This window comes from Macaca fascicularis, chromosome 1 (assembly GCF_037993035.2).
Source record: "Macaca fascicularis isolate 582-1 chromosome 1, T2T-MFA8v1.1".
Taxonomy (NCBI): Eukaryota; Metazoa; Chordata; class Mammalia; order Primates; family Cercopithecidae; genus Macaca; species Macaca fascicularis.
The window spans coordinates 4,779,124-4,792,863 of record NC_088375.1 but is presented as its reverse complement, the minus strand read 5'-3'; the positions used below and the strand labels follow the sequence as shown (position 1 = coordinate 4,792,863).

The 13,740-nt window shown below is 39.9% G+C and overlaps 1 protein-coding gene across 1 annotated transcript in view; it reads right to left on the bottom strand.

Annotated features, from left to right (window-relative positions):
- Nucleotides 1-1,700: 1,700 nt before the first annotated feature.
- ADSS2 (adenylosuccinate synthase 2) overlaps nucleotides 1,701-13,740 on the bottom strand; it is a 43,970-nt gene continuing 31,930 nt past the window's right edge. The window contains exons 9-13 of the mRNA XM_005539631.3: nucleotides 12,521-12,675; nucleotides 11,389-11,513; nucleotides 9,389-9,486; nucleotides 4,504-4,653; nucleotides 1,701-2,850 (exon numbers count right to left, since the gene is read on the bottom strand). Of these exons, the coding sequence (XP_005539688.1) occupies nucleotides 2,798-2,850; nucleotides 4,504-4,653; nucleotides 9,389-9,486; nucleotides 11,389-11,513; nucleotides 12,521-12,675 (581 nt within the window). The 3' untranslated portion in view covers nucleotides 1,701-2,797. The remainder of the gene's footprint in view (nucleotides 2,851-4,503; nucleotides 4,654-9,388; nucleotides 9,487-11,388; nucleotides 11,514-12,520; nucleotides 12,676-13,740) is intronic.

Below are 13,740 nucleotides of genomic sequence, written 5' to 3'. Positions count from 1 at the left end.
TAGTTTTGCTGTCACACCTCAAACTGCAAAAGCTGTGGCCACGGTGCATGGTAAGTGCTAAGATGGAAAAGGCATTCCATTTATGGGTGGAAGATATGAACAGAAAACATCTTGTGATTAACGGCAATGTGTCACTCCAAAAAGCACTGAGCCCATGCAAAGACTTCAGCAAGGAATCCCTTGAAATGAGTGACACCAAGCCATTACGGACTCAGGAACACAGAAGGTCAACAGTAGCCCATTGCTGTATCACAACGCCCACATCACTTCACTGCATCTGATCACGGAGGCATTGTAGCATCTCCCATGATCACAAGAAGGGTAAATACAGTACAATAGAAGATATTTTGAGAGAGAGAGCACATTCACATAATTTTTATTATAGTACATTGTTATAATTGTTCTATTTTATTATTAGTTATTAATCTTATGCTATGCCTTATTTATAAATTACACTTTATCACAGGTATGTAATTGGAAAAAATAGTACACATATGATTTGGTACTACTACCCACAGTTTTAGGAATCCACTGCGGGTCTTTGAACGTATCTCTCATGGATAAGGGGGGAACTACTGTATGTCTTGTATTATATTATAGTCTTCTTTCATGTCAAACATGGTTTTGGCCAGACGTGGTGGCTCATGCCTATAATCTCACACTTTGGGAGGCCGAGGCGGGCAGATTACTTGAGGTGAGGAGTTCGAGACCAGCTCAGCCAACACGGTGAAACCCCGTCTCTACTAAAAATCAAAAATTAGCCAGGCGTGGTGGCGTGTGCCTGCTATCCCAACTACTCAGGAGTCTGAGGCAGAAGAATCGATTGAACCCGGGAGGTGGAGGTTGCAGTGAGCTGAGATTGCGCCACTGCACTCCAGCCTGGGTGACAGAGCGAGACTCTGCCTCAGAACACACACACACACACACACACACACACACACACACACACACACACACACACACACACACACCATGATTTTACTCCTTGAATTTACTGCCAAGCTAATCAATCTCATCAGCCCCTCACTCATTTTGTTTAGTTGCTCCAACTTTCCAAATTCTTCCCAGCCCCTGGGCCTTTGTACAGTACACGTCCCGCTGTCTGCTCTGTACTCATCGGCTTGGTCTGTTAAGACATTATTTCCATTAATGGCTTCTCCAACCCCTGCTAAATTAAGACTAGATTCTCATCCATCAGACCTTGTACTTTTCCACTGCAGCATGTAGCTACTGTTCACAAATCTCTATTTGGTTACCATGCTGTCCCCCACTACAGTAAGTTTCAGGAGGACTGTGCTCCTGTCGCCACTGCATACCAATGCCTAGGTGGAGTCTAACACCTATACTTGAAAAGGAGAATGGGTTCTTTGTATCTGTTCCTGAACCATTACTAAAAATACATTTTAATAGTGCAATACTTGTAACCAAGATAAGAATGCAGACTTTAAAAGCCCATTCATTTTCTATTAAACAGAAATTATATATTCATTATAAATTACTTTTACATATAAGTCATTATTGATCAATAATTGGCTTGTAGGATAATCTGTACTGTTCTTTATACTTACTGAGTCTAATGATACTGCTCCTATTTTAGAATTTTTCTTGAACTAAGTATTACACTACAGAGATAAAGCTCGTTCCTATATACTAGTATTACTAACCTCTCTTAGTAGAACAAAAACACAATACGCAAAGCATACTAGAAATATTTGGTTCTTTTAATCAGCTATTGATGGTATAATAAAATAAATTTAAGTGGCACCTAATTTAACATGTAAAATAGTTCATTAAAAGATAATCTACAAAACAATGTTATGCCTAATTGTCAAAATAACACCTTTTTTTTTTTTTTTCCAAGAAAGGAGAAATAAAGGCATAATCAAAATTATGGCTAACAGCTTGGGTTCATTTTGACACTTACAGATGATTTTGTAGGCATATCGGCAGGCACAATGTTGAAAACCAATCCACTAGATTTAAAACTAATGGTAAGATAAAAAAGAAAAGATATACATTTCAGAGGTAATGTTTGAAATTAAAGAAAAATATCCACCATCTATTACAACAGATCTTTTAATGACTATTTTTAACATAAACGTTGTTTTGGGAAACATCTTTTCTCTTTGAACATTTCACTCAATGTTCAATGTATTAAATCACTGACAGAGAGAAATCAGTTCTGTGCTCTGTACAAATTAAAGGACCCATGAATATATAACCCCTCCCAACCCGCCAAAGCTCAGGTTTGCAATGGTCTCAGCAGAAAATAAACAGCCCAAAATTTAAACAGAATTCATAGCATTACAAAAGTTTACAGAACCCCTATGTTTCCATCATTTGTTTCTAACAACAAAGATTACAATAACAGAATTGAATGATCAGAATGTAAAAATATTTGTGCAAAACTGCATTAATTGTTCTTACCATCTAATGGGGTAAAACTTAAGAACACGCAATGACAATAATGAAGAAAAACTACATTAAAAGTAATTCTACTTTAGATATCAAACAACACGGATGATACTATTACTAAACATTGGGGAAAAAAACGTGGCACCATGAGAGCAGCAGGAGCAACAAATGATTTGGCAATTCCAGCTAAGGAAAGCTGACACTGGAATATGCCAAAGTTAATCTCCACAATAGGCATCCATCTGAAAAGACTGGAAACAACTGTAGGGCTTCAAACTTACTTCAATGTCTTTATTCTTGAATTTGCAGGTCATAAATGAAATATTTAAGAAAGTCTTTTCCTCTCCCTCTCAAGGAGTGTTTCTTGTGCTACTGGCAATCATTAAAAGAGCTGAATCATCGACTCTCTGGATTTACCAACACCAATCCATTTCACTAGGAGAAAACAAAGAGAAAAGGAACTGCATCAATTCATTTCTAATGTTCACTCTTTGGGATTAAAAAACAGGTGTCCCCCACTTTTCTCAGTATCACCATAACTTTCCCCTAAGTGCCCTTTTGATGTTCTCTATTCTGTTAGCAGACTGTGCCTACTTCTAAACAGGATGTACAAACAAGACCCGGCACAGGATAGTATGCCTTACTGTTCCCTTTTTAACTGTGAAATATTTTCAATTTCCTCATTTCTAATGACTTAGGATAGTAAAATATTGACCAAAACCAGCAGAGACCTACAGAAAGTCTGATCGAGTTCCTGATAACTGGCCAAGATAAACATCTTAAACATCTAGATGAGAATATGATTTTAATTTGCACAGCCTTAGAAACTGCCCACTACGTGAGTCTATGGAAATCGAATCATCTGCACCACATGGTTTTAGATTATTTGCAGAATTACCAGCTTCCTTAAGGTACTGTTAGGATCAACCTTTGTGGTATTTTACAGATTTCTGTTACATTCATTGCTGTTTATATTTCAAGAAAATGCTGACTAAGAGCAGTAAGCAAATATGCTTACTAAATTTGACATCAAGCTAGGAGGGAGGAATCATGCTGGAAACGAACCACAAATACAAATGAACCACAAGGCAAAATCAGAGTAAGTGCATAATAGATTTTATATGAAGGACACATCCCACATACTTCACTCTTTCTTATCCTTCAAATACCCATCAATGCCAACAAAAGGATATAAGGAAAAAGCCATCTGTTAAAAGAATGACTTCACATAACTAGATACAGCCATAACGCTGTTATGCCTAACTCCCTCGCCATCTTACATGTGTTCTTTAATAAACAGTCTTAACTATTTTTAAGAATTCTTTTCTTACATTTTTTCTAGTGAGATTTCCCATTTTCTATACCTATTACTTCCCAATGTATTTTCAGGAAACTAAATCTCAAGGGTAGTTTAACCCAAACCATAACCGTTTTTAATCCCCCAAAAACACAAACCATTTTTGGTGGTGGTAGAGATACACGAGGATTTGTTATTAAGAGGAAGAAAGGAATGAGACAATGTCACAGGATTAAAAAAAAAAAGACTAAGGATTAAAGACAGGGTCAGAAAGGGTGAGAAGTAATCTATTATTTCTACAAAGATGAACACTATATTTACTTTAAGGAATAAAATTATGACTTTAGATCTTCCTGGGCATTTATGCAAATCATGTGCACTCTGTAAAGTAACAACGATCTTTCCTTTATTCTATTTCAAAGGCAGACAGGTAAGTTAAAAGAAAAGACAGTCGGCCGGGCATGATGGCTCATGCCTGTAATCCCAGCACTTTGGGAGGCTGAGGTGGGCAGATCAACGAGGTCAGGAGAGACCAGCCTGGCCAATATGGTGAAACCCTGTCTCTTACTAAAAATACAAAAATTCGCTGGGCATGGTGGCGCATGCCTATAATCCCAGCTGCTTGGGAGGCTGAGGTAAGAGAATAGCTTGAACCCGGGAGGCGGAGGTTGCAGTGAGCCGAGATCCCGCCACTGCACTCCAGCCTGGGACAGAGCGAGACTCCGTCTCAAAAACAAAAAACAAAAAACGAAAGTAGAGACAGTCATTCACAAAGTGTCTTTTATGTTTACCTGGAATTTGAAGCTCATCTTCAATAAATCGAACATAGTTTTGTGCATTAACAGGTAGTTCTTTAAATGCCCTTGCATTTGATATGTCTGTGTTCCATCCTGGGAGAGTCTTATATTGAACTTCAACTTTATTTAAGACTTCTTGGTTTGCTAAAAGTTAAAGAGGACATTTGTTCATGGTACACACTGCTTACTGTCAAACAACTTTTTGATATATTGCAGGTTCAGAATCTCTTTTCAAAATCTTTGGAGCCAGATACGTTCTGGGATTTAGAATTCTTCAGGTAGTATAAAGGTAAAACAGTGCAAATACCATCTGGGGTAGTATTCTATAATCAAACATATTTCTGCAGCAACACATATGATTATTCGCTATAAGAGGATAAAGATTATGTAATACTAACATTAGTTCAAGTCTGGTTTTGCTGCCAAATGAATCTGGGTGCTAAACTTAAAACTTTCCAATTTTAAAGCTTATTGAATTTCCATTCTATTGATAGGGATTGTAGATCTGCATAATGACAGCAACCTCACAGAAAGAAGGCCTGCATACCTGCTGTCTTCTGAGAAATCTATGGTTCTGCTTGAAATTTTCTTCATTATTCCACCTATTTTCTCTGTATCCCCTAATGGAAACTGAAAATGCACTAAAGAAGAGTTTCTTTGACTTGAGTCAATATAGTGGATGCTATGGTACTCTGCCCAGATTTCTCTGAAGACTGAGAGCTGTGGGAGCTTTGCCTGCTGACCACTCACAGTTCAGAGCCTCTGCAGGACTAGCCCTCCACCAAAGGGAGTTGCTGCCCCACAGCAGCCCATATCCATTGACTTGTCAATGTGGGAACAGAAACCTGGGCACTTAACCTTAATTTGGGACAACTGTCAAGGGCTATGTTAGCTCCAGAGCTCCCTATGGGATCAGCGAAGGCTTGTTTACAACTATATTGCAGTGCAATTTCTCCCTCTGCATAATCCTGCTTCTCCCACTCCCTCACAGATGTTGTTGCTCAGTGCACTTATGAGCAAACACGCCTATGTGCAAATCTCTACATTGGAGTCTGTTTCCTAGGGAACTCAATCTAAGATAGCTGGCACCAGGAACGGTCAGAGGAAGATAGCTCTAAAACGAGAACTAAGAGGCAGGATCACTGGCTAGCTGGCTGGCTGGCAATGAGGACTATCACTGGGGTAAATAGAGTATGGATAGCCTGTATCTGAGGCGTTGAGATTTGAGCACAGTGGAACAACAGAACTGGATGGCTCTTGATGAATGCTATTCATGAACTGGAGAAAGATAATGCAACCTGTCTGGCAGAACTTAGACGAAATTCCATCTCCTATAGCAGAGAGCAAAACAAGACGAGGATTAAGATGATAATTCAATCATACAGACTGCACAGCTCCAGAAAAACCTGAATTCTGCAATCCAGCAAGTTTGCTATGGCAAAGTCAGAGCTTTGTCTGGGAAAAAGTGGGGCCCTGAGACTCTGAATGGGACATCTGAATTGACGTACCTGAAAATCCTGAATCCCTAGATTTTCCAAACTCTCTGGGTCTGCAAAACGTCCCATACTTTCTATTAAAGGCTGCGGCATCCTGTTGCTTGAAGATGCTGAAGAGGCCCCTGGCTTGCAAGGCAGCATGTGCCCATCTCACACCTACCTTCACCTCCCCTTCTGGTAAGCAAGTAACTAGGCTCAGGCCCAATGTAACCCGGCTAAGGAAGGGCCTACTAAGGAAGGAAAGATCCTATGTTCTAAAAGATCTGCAGGAACAAGCCAACATTTGCCAGTAGGCACGAAGAGAGTGTATATGGAACTGGATCCTGAGGGATGCTGGGTGAAGGGGGGCAGCAGGTGGTAGAACAAAGTTGAGTAAGAGTATATTGGTAAGAGAATATCCTCTCATGATGCATGACACAGACATGATGCAAACATCCTGCTAGGAATGCTCTTGGAAGCTTAGAAAAAGTAATGAACCATACTAAGTAGGTATGCCGGAAGTGCTGTGGTAGGTGGTAGGAGGAATTAAGAGAATCAGTGGGGCTTCCATTTCTAGTCATCGTAAAATACACAGTTCCCAACCAGTTCTCAAAGTGACAACTCCTTCTAGGCAGTGGACAACAGGCAGGCACCAAGCCATGGCTCCTGGGAGAGAAAACTCACAAGCAAGCCCAGAAGCCACCCAACTTTCTGCCTAGGAACAATTTCCTGACCACAGTTCAGAACACTGGTGTAAACAGAGGATGGCAGCTCCGCTGACCTGGGGAGGTAGACAGCTGACTTCAGGAAAGCTGAAGCAGCCAGAATCAGCAGGGCCAGGCATCAGAGAGGAGCTGCAGAGAGAAGGGCCCCCGAGAAGTCCATGTGAGAGTCCCATGGCCACAGGAGGACGCCACAGGCAAGAGCGGGACCAGCAGAGGCTTCCCAGACCTCAGCTGCTACACAATGGGGGGACTTCGACCAGACTCTAGAAGCCAGGCAGTGCTTCTGAAAACGGAGGGACAGGGAGCCCTGGTGCCCAGCACTGCTGGAGTGATGAGACCTCATTATTCTACCTGAACTCTCCTGGTATCCAGCAGAGCCACCAGAAAGGCTGCTCTTTAAGAATAAAAGCCATGCCCTTGAGTGAAACCTATGACAAACCCCCCATAATGAAGCCAAAAACCAAGATCTATAGAAGAGACAAAATTTGGAGACTGACTTATACCAGCTTAAAGTTTGAAAAACATCTTGGGTTTTCCACGTAACTACACAACAAAGCATAAAACCAAACTATACAAATTCAAGATGATCAGTGAATAACTCAATTGTCCCCTAAAACAAGAATCAACACTATTCAGAGGAAGGTAACAGAATCTGAGTCTCTTTAATATATCATCCACAATGTCTAATAGTCAACCAATAGTCATTAGGCATAGAAACAGTGATCCACAACCAAGGAAAAGAATAGTCAACAGAAACTCGACTTGAGATGGTCTAAATGTTAGACTAACAGAAAAAATGTAGCTAATATAAATTAAGAAAATTTCACGGTGAAACCCTGTCTCTACTAAAAAATACAAAAAACTAGCCGGGCGAGGTGGCGGGCGCCTGTAGTCCCGGCTACTCTGGAGGCTGAGGCAGGAGAATGGCGTAAAAACCCGGGAGGCAGAGCTTGCAGTGAGCTGAGATCCGGCCACTGCACTCCAGCCCGGGCGACACAGCGAGACTCCGTCTCAAAAAAAAAAAAAAGAAAATTTCATTGTTACTGAGAGAACAGATAGGGAATCTCAGTAGAGAAATAGAAAGTAGAGAAGAAAACTAAATGGAAATTCTAGAAATAAAAATTCACCAGTGGGTTTAAAAGCATATTGGAGATACTGATCAGAATCATTTACCTCTTCTAGTGACTCCATTCCCTTGCCTGCTGGCTTTGGCACATGAAATCCAACATGATAGGGGGAGCCTTAGCTTTAAGCTTAATAGGACTCTTGCTTCTACTTTCCCGCTGTGATAGCCAGGGTAGGGGCTAATTTACACCACTAACCTTCCTCTTGTAAGCTTCCCTAGGAAAGACAACAACCAGAATCCTACAGGAGCTATTCCCAGAGGCTTGTCAACTTATTTTACCCTCTTTAAGCACTCTCTGCTACTGGTGGGGAGTACTGCATGTTGCTGATTCATAGCTCCGTCCCTCTCCAGGAACTGCTCTTGGCCAAAGGGAGCTAACTCACTTGAGGAACAGCTCTTATTTAGTGGCTAGTTGTGCAGAGGCACAAAGTTCTGGCTACTTGCCTCAATTTAGTACAACTCTAAAGGGCCACCCTAGCTCTGTGGCTCCCAATAGGATGGGCTGCACTGCATTTCAACTAGTCCCTCTGCTTCTTTCACAAACGCTACTGCTGAAAGCATTCTCTACTACACTTCTTGGATACAAATCTCATTTCAAGAGTGGTTCCAGGGGATCCTGACCAAGAACAGCTTTAAAATTAAACACATGAAATTGACCAGTTTTATCTGTTTTGTTAGTTTTTAATATTTTAATTAAAAGAATTTGCTGTAATGTTCTCTATGGTAGACCTTGCCACATGTCATTATACTTGGTTAGATTATTCTCTTTGGTGTCTGAAATTATAACTCTTGAAATAGCTTTGTAAATAGAATTAAGAACCAGGACATAACATATTGGAACAGCCAGTTTTCCAAGTGAATATTATCCTACAATTGGCAGTAGACACTTTTTTATAAGATATCTAGACTCCCTCTATACTTATATACATGTAAGAAAAGGAAAGATAATATGCATTTAATTTCTAAGAACTCAGAGCTATCCTTAATTCCTAAGAAACAGTGGTCATAAGGTAGTCACAAAACTTACCGGCTCATCAAGTTTTATTAAGCTAGTCAATATTCCTTCATTTGGCATATTCCTAATCCTTATCAAATGACTACTATAGAATAAAGGGCAGAGAAAGTCATTCATGGGGCCTGAAGGATAGGGAGGGCTAATGTATTGAGAGCCAGCTTAACAAGACATGGGCTCTTCTTACCCCTCTTCTTACCCACTCTAAAGAGTGGCATACTTTCCCAAGGAAGGGAGAAACACCTCCATGGAAACTACTTTCAAAGGAGGGCAAATGAGACTCAAGAGCAGTATGGCTGGGCTCAGAGGTCCATGTTTTTTCTTTTGAGTTTGAGCACATGCTTGTTGTGACCCAATAACTAAATAAGTATTAGCTATGAACCAAATAACTAATAATAAGTGAGCTAATTTGCACAAATCATAAAGGGCATATCAAGCCTGTTGCTATCTATCTATCACAAGTTATATGGAAGAGCTTTATGAAATTGCTATAATACATTCACCTTATAGTATCCTTTAGATATTGCCTACAAGAAAATACCTGGGATATGAGGTATGATTTCACCATCTAACTTGTAAGCAACTCCAACTTTGATTTCCGTAAACATGTCCAAAATATCCAGCTTGGTAAGTGCCAACCTAATTTTGGAAGAAAAGGCAATGTTAAAAGAGCAAACTCTTAAAGGCTCTACTATCTAATTTGATTAATGCAGGAGTAAAGAAAAATTCATGCAAAGCTGAAAGTTCTAAAGCAATTCTGAAAACTGGTTAGGATTAGATTTTAAAGCGTGCCACACAGAAGACACTAGAGGACAACGCACACTGAGTTCCTTTGCTAGTGATTGTAATAGATTTTCACTGAGGAATTTTGCTTTCTTTTTTGATTGTTTGTTTTGAGACAGTCTCACTTTGTCATCCAGGCTGGACTGCAGTGGCACAAACATGGTTCACTGCAGACTCAACCTCCCGGGCTCAAGTCATCCTTGCACCTCAGCCTCCTGAGTACCTGGGACTACAGGCGTGTGCCACCAGCCCCAGCTAATTGTTTTGTATTTTTTGTAGAGACAAGGTCTCACCAAGTTGCCCAGGCTGGTCTCAAACTCCCAGCCTCAAGCGATCCTCCTGCCTCTCGGCCTCTCAAAGTGCCAAGATTATATGCATGAGCCACCATGCCCAGATCAGCTTTCTTATGATTGATGAACAAACAACATGTATTTGCAGGAGGACTGCCTGGAGTTAAGGTTGCACTGTGGCCGTGGAACACAGCAGAACTCACTACACTACATGGATGATTAAGATACATGTACATTTACACACATGCCAGCATCCCTCAGTTCTTCACTCTGGTTACCATCACCTCTACCCTTCTGGTCAGAAATTGTCAAAGAAGAGTGAGAAAAACCACATCAAGGACCTCTTCATGATACATCAAAATTTCCCGACAAACTGACCGGAAAACAGGTTTTAAAGAGAAAATCTGTGGAAATTAGATAACAAACTAAATTTGGGATTCTTGTCCAAAAATTTTATTTTTAACCTTATTGTTATCTACTGGAAGTTCAGTCTAACACAGATATGAACACATTTATTTACCTATTCATGTATAAGCATTAATAACAACTTAACTTTTCCTGAGTATTTTCGGTTAGCCAGGCAGTGTGCTATAGACTCTACGTTTCTCACCGAATTTTTTTTTTTTTTTTTTTTTTTTTTTGAGACGGAGTCTCACGCTGTTGCCCAGGCTGGAGTGCAGTGGCGCGATCTCGGCTCACTGCAAGCTCCGCCTCCCGGATTCCTGCCATTCTCCTGCCTCAGCCTCCTGAGTAGCTGGGACTACAGGCGCCCACCACCGCGCCCGGCTAATTTTTTGTATTTTTAGTAGAGACGGGGTTTCACTGTGGTCTCGATCTCCTGACCTTGTGATCCGCCCGCCTCGGCCTCCCAAAGTGCTGGGATTACAGGCTTGAGCCACCGCGCCCGGCCTCTCACCGAATTTTAAAAATACCCCTGTGAAGTAGGTAATGCTGTTATATAGATTTTAGAGAGGATACAGATTTTAGAGAGGATAAAACAGAGGCAGAGAATGATTAACTTGCTCAGCTACACGTGTACGCATAATGCACAGATTTGAGATCTGAATCCAGGAACGCAGACATTAAGCCCATGTGCTAATCACTAGGTACATCGCCTCCCCTCTGTACATGCTCATGGTGTTTGTGCTATCAACCTATCTATCTATTCACCTATGTATCCAGCTGTCTGACTATGTACCCTATTCTGCCTGCCTCGATACTTACATACATGTAAGAGTATCAAGATTCTTTTCAACAACCTTGGATGTCTAGGAGGATAACTTGGGGTCCCTCTCCTTGTGTACCCTTCCCCCTATATCTTGGTCTACTTCTGCTTGGCACTACAATTTCAATATGGAGTCTAAAGAGTGAAATTTTCCTATTAAGGTACTCCACAAAATTAAACCTATGGCCATTAATCATCTATGATTTCCTGAAATATTTTTAAATGTTTCTGAAGAATACTCACGCAGTAAATCCATTGATCATATGAGCATATTTGAGCAAAACGAGGTCCAACCAGCCACATCTTCTTTTCCTTCCAGTGGTTACACCAAACTCTCTACCTCTTGTTTGTAGTAATTCTCCAATTTCCTACAGAAGAGAAAATAGAACTTTAGGATTAGAATAGCAGTGCTATATATTTGATGGAATAATATATACTAGAGACCATAGCAAAGCCTCTGTGAGATAAACATCTTTCAGGTAATAACTAAATTGAAGATAGAATTTCACAGAGATGATGGATTTTATCTGAGGGAGGCATTATTTGGAATGCTTCATTTACTACCATTTTTTAAAGTCAGTATTTTTTACAATGTTATACAGACAACTTCCTAAAATTTAGATTGACAGATTAAGAAAAAAACTGAGTATTTATTAAATAAACGAATCCAGCCAATTCTTCCAAGAGCTGTAGTTTGATGTTTTTCCTGGAAACCATAAGGCAAACATATCTAAGAAGTCATTGATATCATAATGCCCTTCTGAAGAAAACTAAGATCGAAAACATGCTCAAATATCTAAGCTAAGGTCACTTCCTACAATTTGTTTTTCCTATGATCTACCCAAGTCCCTGATTTGCCCCTTTCTGCTTAAAGCTATCATTTCATTATCTCTTATAGTCTGGCATCATTACAATTACACAGTTTTTATTTATTTTTGTGACTTTATTTTTTTGAGAAAGAGTCTCACTCTGTTGTACAGGCTGGAGTGCCATGGTGCCATCTCAGCTCACTGCAACCTCTGCCTCCTGGGCTCAAGCGATCCTCCTGCTCAGCCTCCCCAGTAGCTGGGACTACAGGTGCTCGCCACCACACCCAGCTAATGTTTGTATTTTTTTTAGTGACAGGGTTTCACCATGTTGCCCCGGCTGATCTTGAACTCCTGGGCTCAAGTGATCTGCCTGCCTCTGCCTCCCAAAGTGCTGGGATTATAGACAGAGGCCACCATGTCCAGCCAAAATTATGTATTTAGGAAAACGTTGTTCTGACCAATCTTGCAAATTGAGTGAAAGGTACAGGAGACAATAATTCATTAAGAAAAAAAAAAGAAGAATGAATTTTTAATACATTTTGATTATTTACTTAGAATAGGCTTACATTTTCTTGCTCTGTAGGAAAGGCACCAATACCAACTCTAGTTGTATAAGCTTTCACAACTCCATACACTTCTCCAACATTTTGAGGGGGCATACCCAAACCAGTACAAACACCTCCAACAGTACAATTTGAAGAGGTTACAAAAGGGTAAGTCCCTAAAAACAGAACCAGACATTAAAATATACTATACACATAAACAACACATTTTAAAATAGAAATACCATTACAATTCTACATTTGAGTATATTATAGGTATCTAACAGATCTGAACTGTAACTGCCCCCTCAAAGTCCCAATGTTTTACTTTTTATTCATTTTAGCTGTAACGATATAAAAACGAGGTTAGAGCTTTAACTGAAGTGCTTACCAGAGCAGCTCCTTGAATGCATGTACAGTTACTGACTCAGCTCTTTATGGTAGCTACTCACTTAATGGATTATGAAGAAATTTAATGCTGAAACTCATCTACATGTTTTCAGAATTCCCTGTTAGTGTAAAACAAATATGACTCCCTCATATGAATATTTAAAGTGTTGTAGCAATCTGGAGTGACGGCAACACAAGAATTTTGTAGTATTCAACATTTCCCCAGCTTTTAATCTCTACTTAGGGAATAACCCTCAAATTACAAGAGCTAGTTAAAGAGTGGCATACTTTCTCACCCCCAAAGGTCTCATTCATATTTAACTATTCACTCCACCAAGCAGACACTCTGTTTTCTTTCCGGACTGGCTAGGCATAGTACGGTATAAAAAATACTTATCTACTATACAGAAATACACTTTCTTCAATAGTTTACTTGGAGACAAAAGCCCATGAAATGTCAGTAAAAGCTGAGAACAATCAGACTAATCATGAGAAATCATATTTAAATGAAACGGTCAACAAACTAATGAGGCAGTAGTTTGAAGAAAGAAGTTAAGCATTAATTAACCTTTTGAAGATGAAGGAAATGCTCTGAATTCAGAGTCTCAGGCCCAGGGAATTAATCTATATAAATAGGCTTTTATAAATCTTGCTTAATAATAATGTACACATTTTTAAAAGGTTGAATTAAAGATGCATATTCTTCCACAGAATTTATCTTACCTTACAGTTCCAGGCATTGAAACTGAACCATAAACCAATGAAAACCACAATTTACAGAACCTCAGACCTACTGAACTCAAATGATTTTATTTTTCTAATAAAATAGGGAACTTAACACATGTATTGTGTGT